This window comes from Alligator mississippiensis, chromosome 1 (genome assembly GCF_030867095.1).
Source record: "Alligator mississippiensis isolate rAllMis1 chromosome 1, rAllMis1, whole genome shotgun sequence".
NCBI classification, from domain to species: domain Eukaryota; kingdom Metazoa; phylum Chordata; order Crocodylia; family Alligatoridae; genus Alligator; species Alligator mississippiensis.
Window position 1 is genome coordinate 108,848,525 of NC_081824.1, and position 21,514 is coordinate 108,870,038.

The 21,514-nt window shown below is 39.9% G+C and overlaps 1 protein-coding gene across 4 annotated transcripts in view; it reads left to right on the plus strand.

The window, feature by feature from the left end:
- The window catches only part of RNF217 (ring finger protein 217), a 91,382-nt gene extending 75,320 nt beyond the window's left edge, over nucleotides 1–16,062 (plus strand). For 2 of the 4 annotated variants that reach the window (XM_059733476.1, XM_059733471.1), the window contains 3 exons: nucleotides 5,668–5,739; nucleotides 8,233–8,302; nucleotides 10,222–16,062. In XM_059733476.1, the coding sequence (XP_059589459.1) occupies nucleotides 5,668–5,739; nucleotides 8,233–8,302; nucleotides 10,222–10,255 (176 nt within the window). In that variant the 3' untranslated portion in view covers nucleotides 10,256–16,062. Of the gene's footprint in view, nucleotides 1–5,667; nucleotides 5,740–8,232; nucleotides 9,237–10,221 lie in introns of those variants that run through there. The other 2 variants (XR_009464394.1, XR_009464395.1) reach the window with 2 other exon arrangements.
- Nucleotides 16,063–21,514: the final 5,452 nt, after the last annotated feature.

Here is a 21,514-nt window from a genome sequence, read left to right on the forward strand (position 1 = left end):
GCCACCATTCCCCTGCAGCTATTCCACCAACAGTGCGCAGAGGCAGCAGAGAGTAAAAGCAGCCCTCTGTGGGCTGTGGCAACTGGCTGGAGTTACTGAAAGTGATTTGGCTCGCCATTAGCAAAAAGCAGGCCAGATCAAACATCTGGGGAATTGGCACGTCCTTAGTAAAATGTGAACCCAAGTTGGACTTTAGTGGGCTGGATCCAATCCTTTTGTGGGCCAGATCCAGCCCACAGGCTGTACATTGCTGACCCCTGCCCTTAATGTTTCTTTAGTAAAATTAAATTGTGCAAAGTAGAAGATTTATTGAGGAATAAACAGATTCGTCAGCACATAGCAGTTGATTCAGAGTACCAGCTCTGTCACTTTGAAGAAAAAACCATTAAGGGCATGTCTACATTGCAAATTTACCATGCCAGGCAGTGGCACTATTTTGTGTGTGTTAGCATCATAAGCTGGAAACTGTGTAGTTTTGTTTAGCACTTACTGGTCTGCCCCTAGCACCATGTGAACGCAACTACATTGCTTCCAGGTTGGGAGGTGGCATATATGGAACAGTGCAGGTGTTTGAGCTTGCTGCTGCCAAGTATGCTAAGTGTGCCATATAGATGCACTGTGAGATGTTAGCAAATATTTACAACTATTAATGAATTGATCCTTCTTGTGCTTGACGGCAGCATCCATACAAGCGTGGATGTTTGTTTCCCCAATGACAAGAAGCACCCTGTGCCACTGCTACTTGTCTCTGAGGAACACCTGTGCCACGCACTCTCTGACATATGGCAAGTTACCCCGGGTAGGGAAGGGGAGGGTTCTGGGGCACTGTGCTGGCAGCCTTATCTGGGGGCCTCCTGGGACTGCATCAGCGGCGATCCTGCAGCTGAGAGCCTGGCTGGCAGCCAGAGAATGGCTCTGGCCAGGCAGGCTCCTATTTTGGGTGATATGCGCTGTCCCCACATGCACTGCCCCTGGGATCTCCTGGGGTCAAAAAACCCACCTGTGCTGCTACCTTGCAGCATGAAATACACCTGAATACTGCATAGGCGCACTTGTCTGGACGTGGCCAAAGAGCTTAAATTTCACAAAATGTGTTAAGTGGGAAATAAATGACCTGGCAAAGGATTAATTTTATTATCATAGATCCTTGGGCTGTTCATTTTGAACCAGAACCCTATTCTGGCAGGCCCTGTACAAACACAAAACAAAAAGATGTCCTTGCACCAAAAAATTTAGGATCCAAGATAAGAGAAAAATAGATGAGGGAGATGGGGAGCACAAAAACAGAACAGTCAGGGATGTATCCTCTAGCTCTTGTATCAATGAAAGCAGATGCCAGGGAGGGTATTGAACAAAGGAGAGATTACCTGCATACCCTGTTCATACATTACCCATCTAAAGCAGTGGTAGCCAAACTTTGGCAGGCGTACTACAAGGTAAGCCCTATGCTCCAACCTCAAGTGTTATTCTGATCTCCTTCCCCTCTGATCTGCCATATGGCATGCACAGATGCTAACCATGCCATGGGTGAATCACCACTGCTTTATTCTGTTTCTGTTAATACAGTTTATAAATCATTAGTGACCCCTAAAAAGTAGGAACTCTGATAATTCTAGAGCTGGGTGTCAAAAATATGGCTTATGGGCCATATTTTATCATCTTAATCATCTGTCCTGGGTGCTGCCTGTGAGTTTTTTGAACTGGCCACACACCACATACTCGTCCTCATTGTGGCCCTGGCCCTGAACCCACATGCCACATGTGCTGCATACGGCATGCATACTGCACACAGCATGCAGAGATGGTTCGAGGCATGTGCTAAGTGCAGCTGTGGGGCCAGTCTTTGAGCCCAATCCAGTATGCAGACTGGATCCGCACCCTTCATGCAGCCCATGGGGCCAGATTCATTTGATACCCGTGTTCTAGAGGGAATATATTAAAATGTGCATTGAGACCACTGAAGTTCTAAAAAATGACTGCTGCTTTGAGACAAACTCCTTACATAATAACTGAAACCTAACATTACTGCATATCTGCTACAAATTTAATAATGCAGTTAATATACCTTTAGAGTGTATATCCCCGACACCAGATGTGTAAGTTCTGGAATGTTATAAATGACAAAGCTTTGTGGAATTCAAGATTTGTCTTGGGCTTTCATGGTTTCAAAGACCAGAAAAACTAACTATGAGCAGGGAAATAAAGCAAATAGGCTCTTCTCTCAGGATTGTCTAATGAATTTTCTGAGCAAGAAACAACCATTCCTGGCAACTGCCTCCCCACTGCACATCTCTGGAGCAGGGGGTCAAATTCTTATGAAAAGACTTTGGCAAAAGATGTGACCAGTGTTGAGAAGCACCAGCTGTATGACAAGTCAGGAACATCAGGGAAACTGGATGCAGAGAGAAACCCCACATCCTTCCAGGAGTTATGCAGAGTAATTGGAGCAGTTGCTAGAGAAACATAGTGGTATAAGGTAGGGCAGTGTATGGGGGGGTGTCGGGTCAGGTCGCAGTGGCACATTCTCATCTCCCTTTCAGGTAATGCTGCTGGAGCAGCAGCCAGGGACTTTTAAGTCCCCTAAGTAGATATAAATCCACCACTCCTCTGACTCTCAGCACCTGCTCCCTTCTCCTCTGTGCTCAGCAGTAGCTTCCTTCCACTCCTTTTCCTCCCTGCTCCCCTGCCTGGCCCTGCCACTGTCCCTGGCTGACCTGGGGACAGGGGAACTTCAACGCTGCTCTTCCCTGCTCTGACCAGGCTGCAGGTGGAGCTGGGTTCAGCTCCAAACATTAGTGGTGACGGGCAGATTCTGCCTCCTGCCCACTCCCCTAGGTGTTCCCCAACAAGAGTACATCCCTGTCCCCACCCCCACTGCTGTCCCCAGCAGCAGCTGCAGCTAGGACAGCATTAATGATAAGTAGGTCTCTGAGCCCAGAGGCAGAAGTAGAGAGTGAGTGAGGGAATGGAAGGGCAGGGGAGATGCCTTTGAGCATAGAGGGTGGGGGAGAGGGTGCCAAAAGTGAGGAGGGAGGATTATTACCTGTCTCAAGGACTTAAAAACCTAAAAAAAAAAGTGCCCAGCTGCTGTTGCCACAGTGTGGTCTACCTACCCTGGGGGAGAGACTGAGAGCAGGGGTACAGCCACCCTTGTAGCACTGGTTGTTGCTCCTGTATCTCCCCTTTAAAAACCATAGAACTGCATATACATGCTGTAATTATTTGAAAATGTAAACATATCACAGCTGTGGTTCCTCCCTAGCCAGCCATTGCCCTGCTTTTCTTTGCCTCTCTGAAGGGAAATATCATAGAGCAGTCTCTGAATTCCAAAGAGCAGTTTGTGCTCACAGGTGAAACCAGACAGGAAATGAGAAGTGCTTTTTGAAACCTCCTCACCACATGCATCAAGAGAAGGCACAGGTATAAATAATAATGCAATGAGGACAGATGCAGAAAACCTAACTTAGCAGACACCACTGTGGCTGTTCATCATTTAGCTCACCAATTCAGCAAACGTAACTGTGCCTGTTTGTTTCTCTGGAGTTAAAAGAACTTAGGGAAGTAGCTGCATGGAGAGCCTAGCTCAGCTGAGGACAATGGCATGCAGACTCCTTCTTCCAGTGCCTGCTCCTGGCCAGTGGGGGGATGCCTGTGGGGAGAACAGGTGAGGAGGGAGCAGGGGCTGGAAGGAAGAACCTGCATGCTATAGCTGCTATCACTGTCTGAGCCTGGCAACCCATGCAGCCACTTCCCACACCCCCTGACTGGAGTGGGGTGGAGGGGAATGAGCAGCCTCAGCCCTGCACATCCACAATCAGCTTCTGAGCTCCCTACTGAGGTCAGCTGGGGACAGCAGCAGCAGTGCTGGTGGGGCCAGGTTTATCCCCTTGTCATGCACCTGCTCCCTGCCTGGCTTCCCATGTCATTCAATCCATGCCTTGCCTTCATTCCCAATAGTTCAAGGGGCAGTATGCCACACCCCCTTTAGTATATCCTGGATCTGCCCATGCACTGTTGTGTCCTTTATTACAGAGTTGCTAAATGTTGTGGAAAACTGAAAGTTAAATAAACTACAAAACCTGTGCACAACTATGTGACTTTATTTGCTTTGTAGAAAAAACAGATTTTAAGAATAAATTAAGAAAAGGTCTCTCTTGTTGGATGTTCTTGCATAAGTGATCTTATTCCCTCCCCCATCTACTGCTTTGCTCCCAGCCAGGTCTGTCTTCTCTGCCTTTCATCCCCTCCCTGCACCCTCTCCCTCCCCCGCATCCCACTTTGCTTCTCCCCTGGTCAATCTTCTACTTCTCACTCTCTCCTTCACCTACTGCCTTGATCCCAGCCCAATCCCACTTAGACTCTCACCCCATCCCAAATCTGCTCCTCATCCTTGCCTCAACCTGCTGCTCTGCTTCTCACCTTCTTCTGCCACTTGGTTCTCTCCCTTATTCTTCATTCCACCCCCTGCCTTATCTGCCATGTGCCAAATAAATAGCTTCACTTGTGGTCCATTTGTGTTACATGCGCAGCAGGTTGGCCACTTCTGCTGCTATTGGAGACAGGATGCTGAGCCACATGTACCACTGACTCAACCCATCATGGTATTTACTATGTTCTTATTTAAGGAAATGAGTAAAAAGTCACTCTGCATTAAAATCATTTTTGGAACAACTCCTTTCTGAAATAAACCTGTTTTAAAAGTAGATGTGAACATTCACAAACTATATTGATACCCAAATTTACTTTGTTAAAATAATGTAAATTGATTTAAAAAGAAAATCAAGTGGTATATGTTCTCTGATGGAATTTTAGGAAACAGTTATAAAATGCTGTTTTTGTATATTTAACTGAATTCCAATCTCTATTCAATTGTAGCTTGGATGGAATCCAAATCTTCATGGTACAAAGAATGATGAAGCTGTTAGTCAATATTATAGGAAGTATTAAGTACCTTTAGTCTTTCCCATCTTTCAGTGCATGTATACTACACTCCTTACGTCAGTGAATAATCAGTGTTACATAAACCTAACTCAGCTAGCTTTAATGCTTTGACACATTGTACATTGAGTGCAGTTTGCTGATGGACCTTCAGTACTTAGAAACCTCTTTGGTGCCTGGCTTTAGTCTTGTTCCAGTGCTCAGATTCAAACAGATAACTGGACCAGAGAGATCAGAAAGGAATTTTACACCAGACCAGATTGGCAAGAACCACTATGACTTTTTGCCGCCTTGTGTAGCTTGCAGTATTTTCCCATTCCTAGGATCATCTGAATATACTTTAACCGAAGTTCCTTGCCATTGTAGTGTCCTGAGCCTTGCTTACACCTTTGTACCCCACTACTCTTGGCCTGTGACATGTCATAGGATTTTTTTATACGATGCTTTGTAGCTGTGATGTACAAGGAGGGCCAGAATAGATGGTTATTTGGATCATTTTGGACATGTGGTTGCCTGTCAACGTAGGTGACCACACTCAGTGGCCTGGAGCACTTTTCACGTATTTTGTGGGTGGCTGGAAAGATTAAATAATATTGGGGATTGGATGAGGTAACCCTTGAGGTCCTTTCTGGCTCAGTGAGTCTGTGGTGGATGTCTTGAGTCTAAAAAGGTTGAGGACCCAATGGTCCATGGTAACACTCATTTATTTAAATTATTTTTGTTTTTCAGCTGGAAAGTTGCTCATTACACCCCTAATACTGGTTTTGGGACTGGCACTGGGAGCCATAGCTATTGTAATAGGTAAGAACTGCATATAATGTAACGCCTAAAATGTGATAGCTATTTTGTCATGTGGAAGGTTGATGTTAACCAGCTATTTTTACAAAGAATAAGTCAAGAACACTCAAAGTTTGTCTACATTAAAGAAGTTTAGTCACTTTGACTATACGACTGACAGTAAAAACCTTTTTTGTGATGACTCCGTTATTGATTTAAAACTGCTTATATTGTTGTTACTTAATCCTGGTTTGTGTTAAGCAAATTAAAGCTATGTTCAGGCTCAGGAGTCTTTTCTTCATATAGATATGTCAGCATGCTGTACTGTCAAAGCACTTCTGCAAGAGGCAGCTAGTCTTGCAGAGCTGCACTCTGCCCTATATAGTAAGAATCTTGCCAAAGGTGAAAGACATGGTACTAACAGAAGCAGTGTTTACCACTCGAACTGACTGTATGGGCATTTATAGACATGCTGCAGTGGGCAGGGGGCACTATAATTAGCATGGCTCTCTGAGCTGCACTAATTAAAGTGCCTAGAGCATTGCGTGTATCAGCATCTCTGCACTGAAAAATGGCGGTGGGGGCACTTTAACTGAATCTCGTTCAACGAGCTTCAGTTAAAGTGCCCCCGCCACCATTTTTCAGCATGGGGATGCCGATACACATGACGCTGGAGTCTCCTGCAGTGCGGTAATTACCACGCTTCAGCAGAGTTGATTGAGTCTGCTCCAACAAGCTGTGATTACAGTGCATTGGAGCAGCCTCCCTGCACATGCATTGGAGCACTATGTTAGGGACTTCAGGCATGGTTACATTCATCACAGAGCACGGCTTTTTGCACCTCAACAGCACTGTTATGTCAGCAGAAGTCTGTAGTGTAGTCCCGGACTGAAATATACAGGTGTAGGACTCCTTTAACCTGGTATAACAGTGTCTGTATGTATAAGTCTTGAAGTAGGTAGGTCAGTAAAGATTTTAAAAGTTGAAAATGTTATTACTTTCTGTAAGTATCCACACATGTAATTAGCTTGGTTTTTCTAGGAAACTGTTTTAAAGATGAATTCCAATTTCCAGTAAAAGTTCGCATCCGTAGCTGATAGAGTTATAGCAGTATAACTTTTCTAGCATGCTCCAAATTGGTAAGGAAAGTACCTGTTAGTTGACTGCTGTATTTGGGGTATTTTACCTGTTGATGACCAATTCAAACATTGTTCATAATCAGAATCTTGAATCCTAAGCCAGTTCCAGTTCTAGTACACTGGACGTTTTTCTAAGCATCAGTTAGTAGCATGGTTTTGGGGTAATATTTTTGTAGTGACCAGCAGACAAAACACTACAGTGATGCTGAGACAAAATGCTTTTGCTGGCAAAGGCTATTTTTTCATACCAAACTAATATAAGCCGTACTGGCAAAAGCACTTCTTTGCCTCTGTCAACAGTATCTATGCTAGCAGGGTTCTGCTGTGTTATAACATGGTATACCATGGCAAAATATTAAATTGTAAACTAGGCTGTGATCAGATTACTGAGATGATCATAAAGAGCAATATTGTGCAGTTTCAAAGACATATTGATTATTTATAGTAAATCTCTGAAATTGCAGTAATTATAGCAACATGTGCTGCCAACTTAGCTATAAAAGTAGTTTTCATAGGAGTTGTGAACCATTCAACAGACATAATTTCACAATCTGTATTTGACGGTTCTTTATGACATTTACCAAAGTAAAGGTAATGACTTTAGTAGTTTTTTGTAATAGTATGGTAGAACACTAATCTCTGAAAAACAAGGCCTCAGCCTTCTTACCAGTATGCATGAAGGAAACCTCAGGGCACCACTGTTTCAATTTGGAAGCTTAACTTCTCTTCTAAAAACTATTTTTTCACTATTACAAACTTGATTGTGGTAAAAAAAACCCCACTGTACTTTTACAGAACAACTTAAGAATAAAATAAGGTTTTGCCTGAAATGGGCTAAAAAATATGATATTAGCTTGTGTGTGTTAAAGACAAGGAACCTTTCAAACATGGTAAACTGGTCATGTTAAAACCTATGGGGAATCTTAGACTTTTAACTCAGCTAACATAGCATCTGCTAAAATAAATGTATCTGTGTACTTTAATATATTGGTTGACATATGCTAACATCCAACTTAATGACTAGCCTAGACAAGACTTAAGTGAAGGACATGGAATAATGTCACTTTTTAGAGAATTTTTTACGTAATGATCTGACTGCTTCACAAATATTAATGAGGATAGTCCGTTTGAGGAGGCTCAAACTAAAAAAAGGAGTGAAACTGTAGAGTAGTTAGTGACTAAAGAGAATTTGCTGCAACACAGTATCTTCCATACTTGTCCAAATGTTTTTCCTAGGCAAAGTTCACAGAAATTTGTGAAGCAATATTTGAATACAGTTGTGGACGCTAGATTCAACATATGTGCACATACAATTAACTATAGGTTTATTTGTTTGTTGGTTTGTTTTTAACTTGTTTGTTTTGTTTTTCCTTGGCAGGTTTATTTGCTTTCCCTATCTTTTGCCTTTGCGAAAAGCAGAAGAAAAGGTCACGGACAGGAATGCCCCGGTAAGAGCGGGCCTTACCCAAACTGAACTGGTCCTGCAAAGTCTATACAAGACTTGTGCAACAAAGCAATACAGTGCTGGGTAACACCTTCGAAGTCATCGCCCTTGAAGAAAAGAACAGGGATCTTCTGCCATCTTCCCTTAACACAGTACACTACTGCAGACCAGAAGGCCCCCTTGCTCTTGTATGCTTTGAATAAGAGGGGCCTGCTGCTTAACTGTTTGTTGTTTTTTATTTTATTTTTTTTAATTTTTAGTTTTATGTTTCTTACCTAGACAATCAAAGTCTGTATTGTAGCCACAACTCTACTGATTGGCCTGTGAAGAAAACATTTAATTTGTAATGTGTTCCTTTTATGTTTGGGTTAGGCCTTTCAGAAGAACTGCTAGAGGTGTTTGGACTTTTGCTGTACACTGAACACCCTAGTTCTTATGTTAGAAACTAATTCTGTAAATATCTTTCGTCTCACAGTGTTTTGTCCAGCATACCACCATGCAAAGTCACGTGCTGGAATATAATAGCTGGTTATCTTATGGGTTGATTTTACCTTTTGACTAGGGAGTTTAATGACCTGCGTGGCAAGGATTGCCACTGCCAAAATATCAGTGCCTCAAACAAAAGTAAAAAGTAAAATGATTAGAACCATGTCAATGATTATTGTTTAAGTATTTATATTATGTTAAGAGTATGTACTATGATTTGGGGGGAAAAGTCATTCTGTAGGAGAGTACATTGTTTTAACTTTTTCTTTAACAAAGAAAAAAATAGCTCTCCATGGTAATGAGACAAGTGTCTCTGTCCCGCTCTGTCTTTGGATACATAATAGGCTGGGATGGACAGTGAGACCATGGGAGCTTGAGTTCATGATGGAGCTAGAAACATACACCTTCTGTTGTTTTTTGGCGTATACCAAATACTACATACTAACAACCAGGTAAAAATTCAGTCTGAAATTTTTATCATCTAAAAGGTTATACGTCTTACGTTTTTAAAATGTCTAATCAAATCTTTAAAGGATTTGAGAGGGAGGCTAGGGGAATAAGACTAGAGACACGGAGAGGAAGGAGTCATTTAGAGGCCATGTTACTTGTATTCCATGCTTTCAGTGTTTCTTCTTTCTTGGTCTCTCTCTCTTTTGATATTGTACTGTGATGACAATATCTTTGTTTGAAGAGCTCAGCTATCCATGCTGTTCAGTCCCAACTTAAAATCATACAACTGTGATTGTTGAACTTTGAAAAAAGTCAAAATCATAACAGTGTAATTTAGTTACTGAGAACACTTTGAAGTAAAAAAAATTCCCACTATTTTACTGTTATGCAAACATCCTAAAGTTTAAAAAAAATTGAGAAGGAAAAATTGAATGCAAGTAGAATGCCTGATCTTGGGGTAAGGGGGTGAGGGGAGGACAGCAAAGGAGGTTAGAAAGTCCTGGTGGGCCTTTAACAAAAGAAAACAATAAGATTGCTTTAAAAAACACATTAAGTAAATCTAATCAGAAGTTTGTAAATATGTGTTTTCTCTAATCTCCTTTAAGCTTTTTAGGGTTTTTTAAGTTGAACATGAATACAGCATATCATTGTAAAGTAAATATTTCGCACCCATGTCCTTTAAAAACCTCCTGAAACCCGTATACAGCTGTGGCAGTTAAATGATCAGTGTTAATTCCTGCAGTACAATAGTTCTCCGTGAATCATACAGTACATATCTTGACTTCAGAGCCTTGGTGAAAGAAACTTGTGGGATTTGTTTACCTGGCAACATGAATGTCAGATTACCACAGTTGACTAGTGCGTGCATGTTTTCAGGTTTCAGTCTGCCTGCTTTTTTGTCTTGCCGAAACACTGTGTACAAGCATGTTAAAGTAGCCATAATAGTTTCACAGCATCTCTTAATTCATTTTTTCCGTTTGATTGAAGGGGTACTCTGACCCAGCAGCGGCTATGGAAATAGTACCTTTCTTAAGAGTTGCAAATTTATAAGGTAAGGCAGTGACAAGAAAATCTATGTATTATATCACTATCTTATTATATATGACATATCCCTATTATTTAGTTGTATCTGCAAGTTGGCAGCTGCCTTAAAACTAGTCTGTTTTCTGAGGCCATACATATCAGTTGTCTTTGGCTTACTCAGGGATTTTTATTCCTTCCTTTAACTGTCTAATAATTTTAGGGATATTTTTATGTTATTTAGAAAACCTTCAGACCTCTAAAATTATAGATTTGGTCTTTGCAATGCAACTTTAAAATAGTGTCAAAACAACTATTCCATTTAAGTATACTTCAGTACTTGAGTTTTCCTGTTATTGATTACATGGTTGAATTATGGCATTATTCTTCCTGGGTTTTTTTTATAAATATTTTGCAATTTTGTTACTGTCTGTAAACTGTTTTGTAGCTTTTTCATTGTGGAAGGTTTAAGATACCTCAACTCCCATCTGAAAAATATGATGTTAAGATATTAGGAAAATTAAATGAAAAGCACGTTTCCTTATTAGTGCCATCAGTGTGAGTAAGGTAATAGATTCCTTTACCTTTCGTTTTTAAACAGAAAGCTGTTTCAGAGAACAAAAAGCATGTCATTAAGGGGAAAAGAAGTACAAAATACGCATCTCTCAATTCCTCCAGTATCATAATCTAAGGCATTTAATCTGATGGAGGTAGACAAATTCAAATCAAAATGGAACTTCATTTTGTTTGTGCACATAACAAAAACAGGCAGCATTTTTCCTAATGCATTTTTTGAAGTGAGGAATTATACTCCAAATACCTTTTGTTATGTATATGTTGTAATTTGCCTCCTGGCTGTCTGGTTTGAGGGGGGAAAACTAAATCCTGGATTGCTTTGGCTTTTTATAGTTCTGTTTTTTCCCCTTAAATAGAGATGCCTTTATTTGTACACTATAGTTAAGATTTTTATATTTAGTAATTATTCCATAAATGGCAAAATATTTGTATTTGAGTATTCAACAGAAATTTGTTTTTGTTGTTCTTTAGACCTCTAAACAGTCCTTTAATTTCATGGGAACATTTAAATATTTGACTAGATAGTAAAAAACAATGCTCCCTATATCATTTCTGATATGTAATATACTGAAATTTGTGGCATGGAAGAATTTATTTGGCCACCCTTATAAGTAAACTAAAATGATTCTCATTCCCCCTTGCAAAGGGAACACATTTAGTAAGCAGTTCTGCCCTGCTGCTATCAGTAGAACTCTTGCATTAAACACTTGAGGTACAAGTAGCAGTCTACCCAAGTCAAGGAAGAGGTTGGCCGATTTTGTAGAGAGATTGTGGGGTCTGGTGCCATATTCATGGGCTGATCTCAGTGGCTCGCCCCAACCTCTGATTGGCCGAGGGGCCCCAACGGCCTTGTCTCTTGCCAGTGATTGGCTGTGAGGGCTGTCTGCCATGCAGCCCCGCCCCTCACCACTGACAGGGCCACATAGGCAGCTTTCTTAGCCAATCAGGAGCAGGGGCAGCAGCCCTCTTGGGCTGCCCTTCAGGTGGGCGGCAGCAGCACCTCTTCCCCTCCCCCACAGGCTTTGCAGCCATGCCACAGTGCCGTGAAGACTGCTGGCTCCCTCTGGGAAGCCAGTATTTTATTTTCAGTACGTTTTCTTTTTTTCTTTTTTTGCGGATTTTGTGGGCAATGATAGATTTCTCAATGTCCAGGAAATCACAATTTCAGCAGGTCCCTGGTTATAAGTTCTTTGGATGCTTTGGGACAGTTTTTCTTGTATGTGGAAAAAAACCAGATCCATAGGCTCTGAGAATTAGATGCATCAAAATTATTTGTTCTTTAAGGAATTCCTTCTCACCCAGATCAATCTTCTGATTAATTCTAGAGTATATTCTGTAATAGCTGTATAACACAAGTATTCATCTTTGTAATTCATATTGTCTCTGCTTACCTTTTTATAGCCTGGTTCTGTCTTGCCCCTATTTTCTTAAAATCCCACAATGGAATAATATAAGAGCAAACCAGTGGAGATATGATTGCCTAACCATTCCTAAGGAAATTTCCAAGCAAAAACAATACACCATTAACTTAAACTATCTTTCTGCAGCCACATCTCTGCAGTTGTGGATGGTTTAAAGGATGGTCAGCTGCCACTGTATAAGCCTTATCTAGATGACTTGAACTACAGACCGTGGACAGAGGTCCATATAAATGGCTCTGCCTCCTCTTGATCTGGTGTATGTGGAATATTGTTCTGTGGGGAATAACTACAGTCCTCAAAAAACCTCATCCTTAGTTCTTTCTCCTGATTTCTTTAGTAGAAGAGGAGAAGTGATCCTATGTACTGTTTTGTCAAGTTCATAGCTGCCCTGGGCTAAATAAAATCTGAGGCTAAAGGCTATATAGTGGTTGTTATATAACAGAGATCCTATTAACTCAGTATTGTTTATTAACATATGTATCCCCTCAACTTGGCATTTTGAATGGCTACTATAAATATTCGCTCTGAATGGCTAGCACGGGGGGTCAGCAACCTATGGCTCACAGGCTGGAGCTGACCTGTGAAGCCATTCAATCCAGCCTGTGGAAATGGGACTTTGACAGTGGGGAGCTTTGGTAGCAGTCACTTTCCTGTGCCTTTGCAGGGAGAAGTGCTGGCTGTGGGCATTCTCCCCATTCTGCCACAGGGAAAAGCAGTGGTGGCTAGGTCCCACCTGTCTGCTTGCCCACCCCTAAGTGGGTCAATCTGGCCCACAGTCTTAAAAGTTTGCCAACTGCTTGGCTAGTGCCCTTGGCATTTCTCATCCACATGTCCATACCCACTTAGCTACTTGATTTGTTATGTGCCAATCTAATCCTAGTTTCTCTAATAGTTTTATTTCTCGTGCTGTTGTTCTCTCTTAGTTGCCTTCCTTCCACTAAGAGTAATTAAATTCTGCATAAATAAAACCAAGTGAGGTTACAGAGTGGTGAGGGCACCAGAAGGTGAGACAATCCTGTTTGTGGTGGGGATGTTAGGTAACTCTGAGTGCAGTAGGCTTGTAGAGTGGATATGTTTACTTAATAATCATGTGGCTCTTACACAAGGATGCTTACATACGCTTCGTGTGATAAATCCCTACTCCTTGAGCAAGTAAGAGTGAAGTGAATCATTTGAGAGGCAGGACTGCAGTTGTGAGAGAGCTTGTGCTGCAGTTGGCTCAGTACTTTCCATTTCAGCAGAATATATTTACAGTATGTTTTCACTTGTATATTAGTGTCTCTAATATAAAATGCAAGATTGTAGATCAGTTGCATCCCAAAATCTCTGTGCTAATTCAGAGGGTTGAGAATCTAGATTTGGTTGGGGTTTTTTTTTGATACTTTGGTTGTGCTCACTGAACAGCTATTGATGAGATGGGGTCTTCTATTTGCATTGGTTTACTTCAGTTCTGAAAATTCGAACATCACATAGTTTTACTTTTTCTGTATTATGTGAAGAGTTTACTGACAGTTAAACTAGAATACGTTTGCATTTCTACTATAACTTCCATTTAGTCAGTTGACTGCCTCTCTTGAAATCCATAGTGACTAGTATGACTTTAAATGGAAAGTACAGGAGGATATAATCCCTTTTTTCATGAAGGACAGACTGTAGTGATGAAATGATTCTAGAGGATTTCATGGTTTCTCTTGCCAGTTCTATTTGGGAAACCAGTTCAAAATCAGTAGCCAAATATGTTACAGACTTAGCTTTTTTACTGTTCTTGTGGCATTCCTTTCTGGAGCAGACATTACATTTTTATAATCATTGGCATGGTTATAGCTGTGCAGCTCCAAGTTGTGGATGTGACCCATGGGCTATTATTACCTTATAATCTATATTAGATCACTACGAATTTTGCTAATGGGGCACCCAGATGATGGGAGAAAATGTCTTGATTTCTTCCTTATTTGCAGTGGGTCAAACTCAGTGCTGGTGTTCGAACCAGCTCCATTGAAAACAGTGAAGCTGCATCCATTTTTACACCATTGGTGAATTTGGCCTGTAATGTGTTGACCAAATTACCTGAATGTATGTTTAAAGATGATAATGCAGAAATTGAAAAAATAAGATTCGCTTCTGAAGATCAGAATTTTTTCTTGTAAAAAGACCTCCCATTATTTTTAGGCTGTCAGAAATCTTGTGCAGCTGCTTCTGAGTAATTCTAGCACTGATTATTTTTGTTTTTGTACATTTTTTCCCTGTAGCACTATTTAATTAAGGGCAGTTGTCTTGGTTACAAATAGTTTTTTCATTAAATTTCCCTGTAAGGAAATACCAACTTGTACTTATTTTCTCCTTGAAATACTGATAATATTAGAAACCACCTCTTCAACAGTGTTAATTTAAGCCCTGCCTTTTTCAGTATAACCCTCACGTGCATGTTTTAGAAACTTCAACCAGCACAATTCCAGCTTTAAAAGAAAGACCCTTACACTGGGACAAACTTGAATGTGTGCACACTTAATCACAAAAGCAGTGTGTGTTGCTAATGTTTTTGGTATTTTATCTGCTTAGATAAGGAGGCACAGAACATGGCTTCCCCATCTGTCTAAATCTACTATGAAGTCAGTCCTGTGATTCAAACAGTTAGATGTGGAAATTACTGGAGTTGTGATTTAGCGTTGACTCAGTGAAGCAGAAGTAATTGGCTTGTTTAGGAGGTTAGGAAAATTTAGAGAATGAGCTGAGTGTTTAAAGTGTGACTATATGTGAAAACCTCCATCCCATCATGCTGTCTTACTGGAAAAAATACTCTTGCAACATAGTTTGATTTTTTTTTTTCTTTAATAGACCGTATAGTAAAAATGCACCTTTTTACTTCCTGTTCACAGTACTGTCATTCTTTTGTCCATGTAACTTTAAGAACAAGGACTTATACATCTATATATTTTGCCTTCCTATAAAAAGTGGAAATTTTAGCATTGAAAGGCATTTAATCTCCAGTGCTGTTTGTAGCCTAACATTAAAACATTTGTCAACATACATGCTTAGAGAGTTGGAGCTTGATCATAGAATGCATGATGTGTTTGAGGTGTATGAGTATATAAGTAACTATTGTTAGTTGTTCCTTTGGAAAAAAAACAAATTGTAATATTAAACATATCTCCCATTATTTCCCCTATATAATGCAGTAAGGGTCCTGTCCCTGATTGTAATCAGGAGAGAATACTGCATGTTGTGCAGCAGAAAACCTGTTGAAACCATACTTAATTCACATGAAACATTGAACAGTAAATCCAAAAGCTATTGGATGGGATCAAAGTCAGCATGAGAGAGGTTTATATGTAAATTATTAGCAAAATGTAAATAGTCACATTAGGAATGGCTAAAGTAGAAAATGTAAAACCCTATTAGAGATCACTGCATGCCAACCTTCACCAGCCATCATGTGGCATAAAGCCTGGAAACAGCAAATAGAACATTCCTGGAAAACGGGGGGGGGGGGGGGGGGGGGGGGGGGGGAGAGAGAGGGGGAAGCGTAGTAAAAAACTATTAGTCGCAAGTTGCTAAAATATGAGCACCTCTCCTTGTAGATTGTTCACAGTCAAAAAATGCAGTCACATCTAGTGCAAGCCCACTGTATGCAGTGGATTGTTTTGTGCCATGTCCCCATCTTTTTATATAGAAATGTATTAAGAATGTTTTGTGTTACCCCTTTCATGTTAATCTCTACATTCTGCTGCTTCATATCCAAGGACAAAAAAGACGAGGAGAATATACATTTCACTCTGTGTATGCCATCTCATAATAAAATGTGTTTACCATATTGCCTGTTGTTATACATTTTATTTCATCATATTCTCCATTTTCTGACTTTTATGGGAAATTTAAAAACAAATTGACATTATCTATTTTTGTCAATGATTGTCAAGTCTTATTTTTATCTGATCTTAAGCTGTTTGGAGCCAAAATTCTTACCAGCTTTTAAATCATTACAATAAAAGCTTTTATATATAGTAAAGATAATAGATATCAAGAGAATAAAAATATCATTTCTATTTCTGGCATCTTCTGGAATCTAGAATTTGAAATCATGGCAAAGCATTCCTCTCATACTGAGCATGAATAATTCTCCAAACATAAGATCAATTTGGAGGTATATGAAAAGAGGTAATTACGTCATCTTAATCTGCACCTTTTATGGGGTCAGCAGTGAACTAAAGTAAGCGGTTTCCAGTGTTAAATTTTTAACAAATTTAAAGCTGTACACAAGGTAGCAAATAGAACTGCTATATTTCATTTCATTGAGTGACTGAAGTGGGGAGAGGTCAATAACTGGAGAAAGTATACACACATTCAGCACTTGCTTTGCAGCTTTGATTCAATGCGTTGCCTGTCAAGGAAATGTTTTTGTTTAAACACTAGTATGAATCAGTTGGGTTACCTTCTCTGTTTGGTATGTTATGGTAATTTTTGTCCAGTAGACTTCTGCATATGTATTTAGGCTAAAAGTGATCCTGTCTTGTTCTAAAGCTGGGCTGGATCAGTGAATGCAGTACATTTTAAAAGAAAGAAGGGTAACCTATTCTGTTAAGTCTTTTTAGTTTTTTTAGTTTTTTAAAATCCTGTCTTTCTGTATATTTTAGCTTCATTCTGTTCCCTTCCTTTTCTCGAAATGCATACAAATATGTGCTGTCAGTGTTCAGTTAGGGCTTGAGACCAAAAAAAAAAAAATCATTGTGGTGCCTAAATAGTAGGCACATTTTTAGGTGTCTACTTACAGACGTGGAACCCAAACGTCAAGTGCTGAGGTATGTAAGAACATGTACAGTACATGGGGAGTTAGGTGTTTCTGAAAGACAAGTGAGAAAAGCCACATGCTGAGCAGGGAGTTGCTTAGAGCTGTCCAATCCAGTAAATTCCTAAATACCCAGTTTTTCTCCAGTGCTTAGATGCCTAAATCAAGATGGCAAACACCTGTGTTTAGTCAAGATCCAGAGCCCAGAATCCTTTCCAGAGGATAGGCACTTGTAATTAGCCTTGAAAGAGTGTGCTACTTTTTTCTTAAAACAGGAGGTAGGGGGAAGGAGTTGGTGATGGCCATCTTTTATTTAGTAACCTTGGGGCTAGAACGTGTGTCAAAAAATGGGGGATCTGGATCCAGGCCCTCAAAGACTTTCAAACTCACAGCTCCCACCTGAAGTGGGAGATGCAGGTTAGAATTCCCTTGGGCTGTGGGGACAGTTAACCTAGATCTTCCACTTACTTGATAAGTGCTCTAGCCATTGGGTATTATAGTTAAAGATAGGTAGCATTATTATGGCTGTTACTGCCACATTTGACAGCTCCACTTTAGAAGTAAGATGGTTTTGATGGCGGGGTTGGGGGCTATCTTACGGATTTGTTTTAGTCAAACTCGGCGCATATCCGCTTAATTGGAGCCCTTGGGGGATTCGTGTATACTGCTCTACCTAGTATTTGGATCCCATTGGAGCTGAGGTGGGAGGTAGGTACCTGGCTGCTCAGATTGGGGCAGTTCTGGGATATGTAGACACTTCAGGGAACTTTCAAAATGTCTAGCGCAGTAATTCTCAACCTTTTTGGACTTGAGGCTCCCTTCCAATAACTTGTGGGCTGAGTGGCACCCGACTTTAAAAACAAATGTATATATTTCCTTCTTATCTCCTTACACAGGGTCTGGGTAGTAGGGGTGGTGGATAATCTATGCAGGAACAAGCCTGAACCTGGCTTTATCAGCTTAATTTATCTGCTTATCTCTCCGCACCTCGCAGCACCCTTCAGCAGATCGGGCAGGATACCGCAGCACCTTCATTGGGAATCACTGGTCTATTATGGGTCATGTAATTCCAGCATTAGGCAGTGCTGAGCAAGAGTTCTTTGGATCATAATTTTAGATTTACCTGCCTAAAACAGAACTTAAACAGAATTTGGCTACCTAAGTCCTGTTTTGAATCCAGCCTTTGGTCCTCCAATAATATTAACTCTGAGTTTTGACACAGCTTTTCAGGCAACATGTTGGATAAAACAGTAAATTACAATTCTAAATTAGAGAAATTGTAGAATACAAATGAATTGCATGTCCAAAGAGTTCTCACTTCTTTTGGTCAGAAATTTGTGTGTGTTGGCTTTAGAAAAAAAATACCTTTCTAAATTCCCATAGGTTGATGAAGTACCATCGACTCTGGAGAGAGGTAATTTAATAGATTCAGAAAGAGAGGTGTTTTCCCTGAGGGAGCAATTATCAGCAGCTATGCTATAACTGTCACCGCAGCATGCTCCTGTAGCCATACAAATAAGCTAAAGAACTGTAAATTCAACCCTAAAATAAAATGAGGTTAACATTAACAGGTTTGCAACACTTGGATCCCTACAGGAGTATGCAGATTTAATAGTGACATTGGACAGTTACTGATCAGCTGCACATTTTCATAAGCATTCAGGAAATGGTGATTTGGTGTTCTACTGTATAGTACTCATGAGTAGATTTTTTTTAGTCAATTTGGGATTGGTTTGGACTGCACTAATTAACTAGCTTTTTGTTGTCCCAGTAAACAGAATTGCATCCTACTTTTTAAGGATTCTCTGCTTTTCTTCCTTCATAGTAATACTGGGTGAATTCTTAGCCTCCATAGGCTTTAATGTGGGGTAGGATTTTAGATTATTCTAGATTAGGGAAGCGCTTATGTTTTATACATTAATTCCTTTTTGGCTTTCTTGAAATCTGGCATCAGACGATAAAGGACTGGATTCCCCTTCTACGATTTTGTAACTGCTGTGAGCTGCTCAAGATATTAAAAAATCAACCCCATAAACATCAATGAAAACTTGCTGCAATCAAGCAACTGATTTTTTTTTAAATTAAAATTAATGTTTCATAAAGTCAGATTATCATCAGTGATAATGAATAGGCTTCCCTTTTATATATTGTGTTTTCTACAACCTAATTTAACCCCAAATAAGTGGTATTTATTATTTTCAGAATCTTTTGTGCTACTGATATTTTTCGGCATCTATCCGGGTCTGCTGCCCCTGCATTAAATTGCAGAAGCAAGATGTTTGAAGACGGTACTATCACCTGTAGTGTATCTTAACCAGAACTAAATCAAGCTTTTTACTTGCAGCATATTCTGAGTCTGAAATTACTAGGAACAGGGAATTTGGCTTCAAGTCTTACTTCAATGGAACTTAAATGAAAGACAAGCAACACTTTTTTGATACCCTGGTACACAAATAGCTTTATTTCTGTTATCCTCTATTCATCAGAATTAAGTACTCTGCAACCCACTGAAAAAAAGGTGTCATATATTTAAGATTTGAACTCCACAGGAATGCAGAATATTTATGTAACCAATTACTCCCTCAAATCATCTCCCTCAAATCATTCTACACTTAGAATGCTGATGAGTTCTCCATTATCTTGTTTGTCTGAAAAAAAATGTTGTTACAGATTTTAGCAATAATGGTTGCCTGATATTAAAACCGTAAGAGTTAAATGCACATCTTCATGCTACAGTAACTCTCAATAGTTTATTTTTAGGCAATATTTTAGTAGTAGTTTACCTTCTAAACTGGTACGTTAGAACTGTAGCACTAGCAATTACTGAATGTTACCTCCACAGTTTTTTCAAATTTGCATCAAAATGGGTGTGTCTACGCATCACCGTGCTTTAGTGCTTCCTTTTGGAAGTACTAAAGTACGGTGCACCTTGTGCACAGCGCAGGGTTAGATTTTGCCGCTACGTCACCGTAGCACCGTGCTATACCAAGGGAGCGCACTGCTATGGCAATGAAGCTGATGGTCACGTGTAGATGCACATGATCACTATGTCACTGTGGCAATGTTGTACATCACTATGGCAATGTAACGTGTAGATGCACCCAGTTTTTTGTAAAGATTGGGGGGGGGGGGCTACCCTTTTTCAGAGTGCCTTTGGTTTTAGGTGGCCTATAAACAACTATTGTCCTCCACAAGTTCACTGTCAGTCTGCCAGATTGCTGTCTGATTTGAATTTGCCTTGACACATGTAACTAATATTCCTGTTGTTTAAAAATGTGTAGGCATTTGTTGTATATGCATATGTACAAAAACATGGGAAAGGAAATGTTTTCTGCCAACATGTATCCTGCTGGACAGGATCTTTTGAATTAAGTGGGGGGGTTTTAAAGTTTATTTTCCCAGTCTGAACTAATATTCCATGATGGTTATGTCCACTTTGCTAAATCCAATTATGTTCACTGTAGGCAGTTCCAGTAAGACAACTGTTGGATATCCTGGGGTAAATTTGATAAATCAAACTTACAGTGCTTAATTTCTTCTGACTGATGAAACTCAAAAAGAATGCAGAATCCCAACCCCCTTTAATGAGCAAAATTGAAAGTAAATTTCCTTGTGCTGTAAAATAAAATGTGAATGCACTCTCCATCTCAGAATATTGGGAAACTGTTTTGTGTGTTCGGTGGATCATGTGAAAGCACATCCAGGGGAGGTCGTCACATGCATGCTGAGGACTAAACTATGCCATTGGTAACGTCTACTCAATAAAGTTTTTTTGAAGGAAAAAGGCTGCTGTGTTTAATGCTTCTAACTTATTTTCACCAAGTAAATATACAAACTACTGTTAGCTACTGTAATTTAGTCTTAAGAGTTTTGACTGACCATAGTCATATTAGGCAGGGCTATTATATTATCTCTTTGAAGCATACATAAAATTTCTTACACAACTGGAGAAAGTCATCTGTCTTTGTAATTTAAAAACAAGTTGTTGTATTGAATTTTTACTTCCCTACATTTACTTTTATCTGCAATGTCAGTCATTCTTCACCTTTTTAGTATCCCCAAACTTCTTAGAAATTAATTGCTTGTGCCACTTACTAAATTGTACTAACCCATAGAAGGGTAACATACTTGATTAGTTATAATCAAGGTACAAGAGAAAATATAAGGTGGAACACATTGAAATGTGAATTTCAGTTCAAGAACCATGTTCTAAAGCTTATTATTGCAGGAGAACAAATGTTTTACAGTAAATTGCATTTGCAGTGACTGTAAATGAGTAATGTGGCCCTTTCCTTGATCAAGGTACTCTGTGCTCAAAGGGAACTTTTTTCATAATTGTGAAATTAGGAAGACCTGTATTCCATCTAATCCATATATAAAGACACAAAAAATGGTAATCCTGAACAGGATGCTCTCAAGTGTAAATTGGTTTAACTAGTACAGAGCTCCTTACTTTATAGAGCACATAGGAGGAGATGCA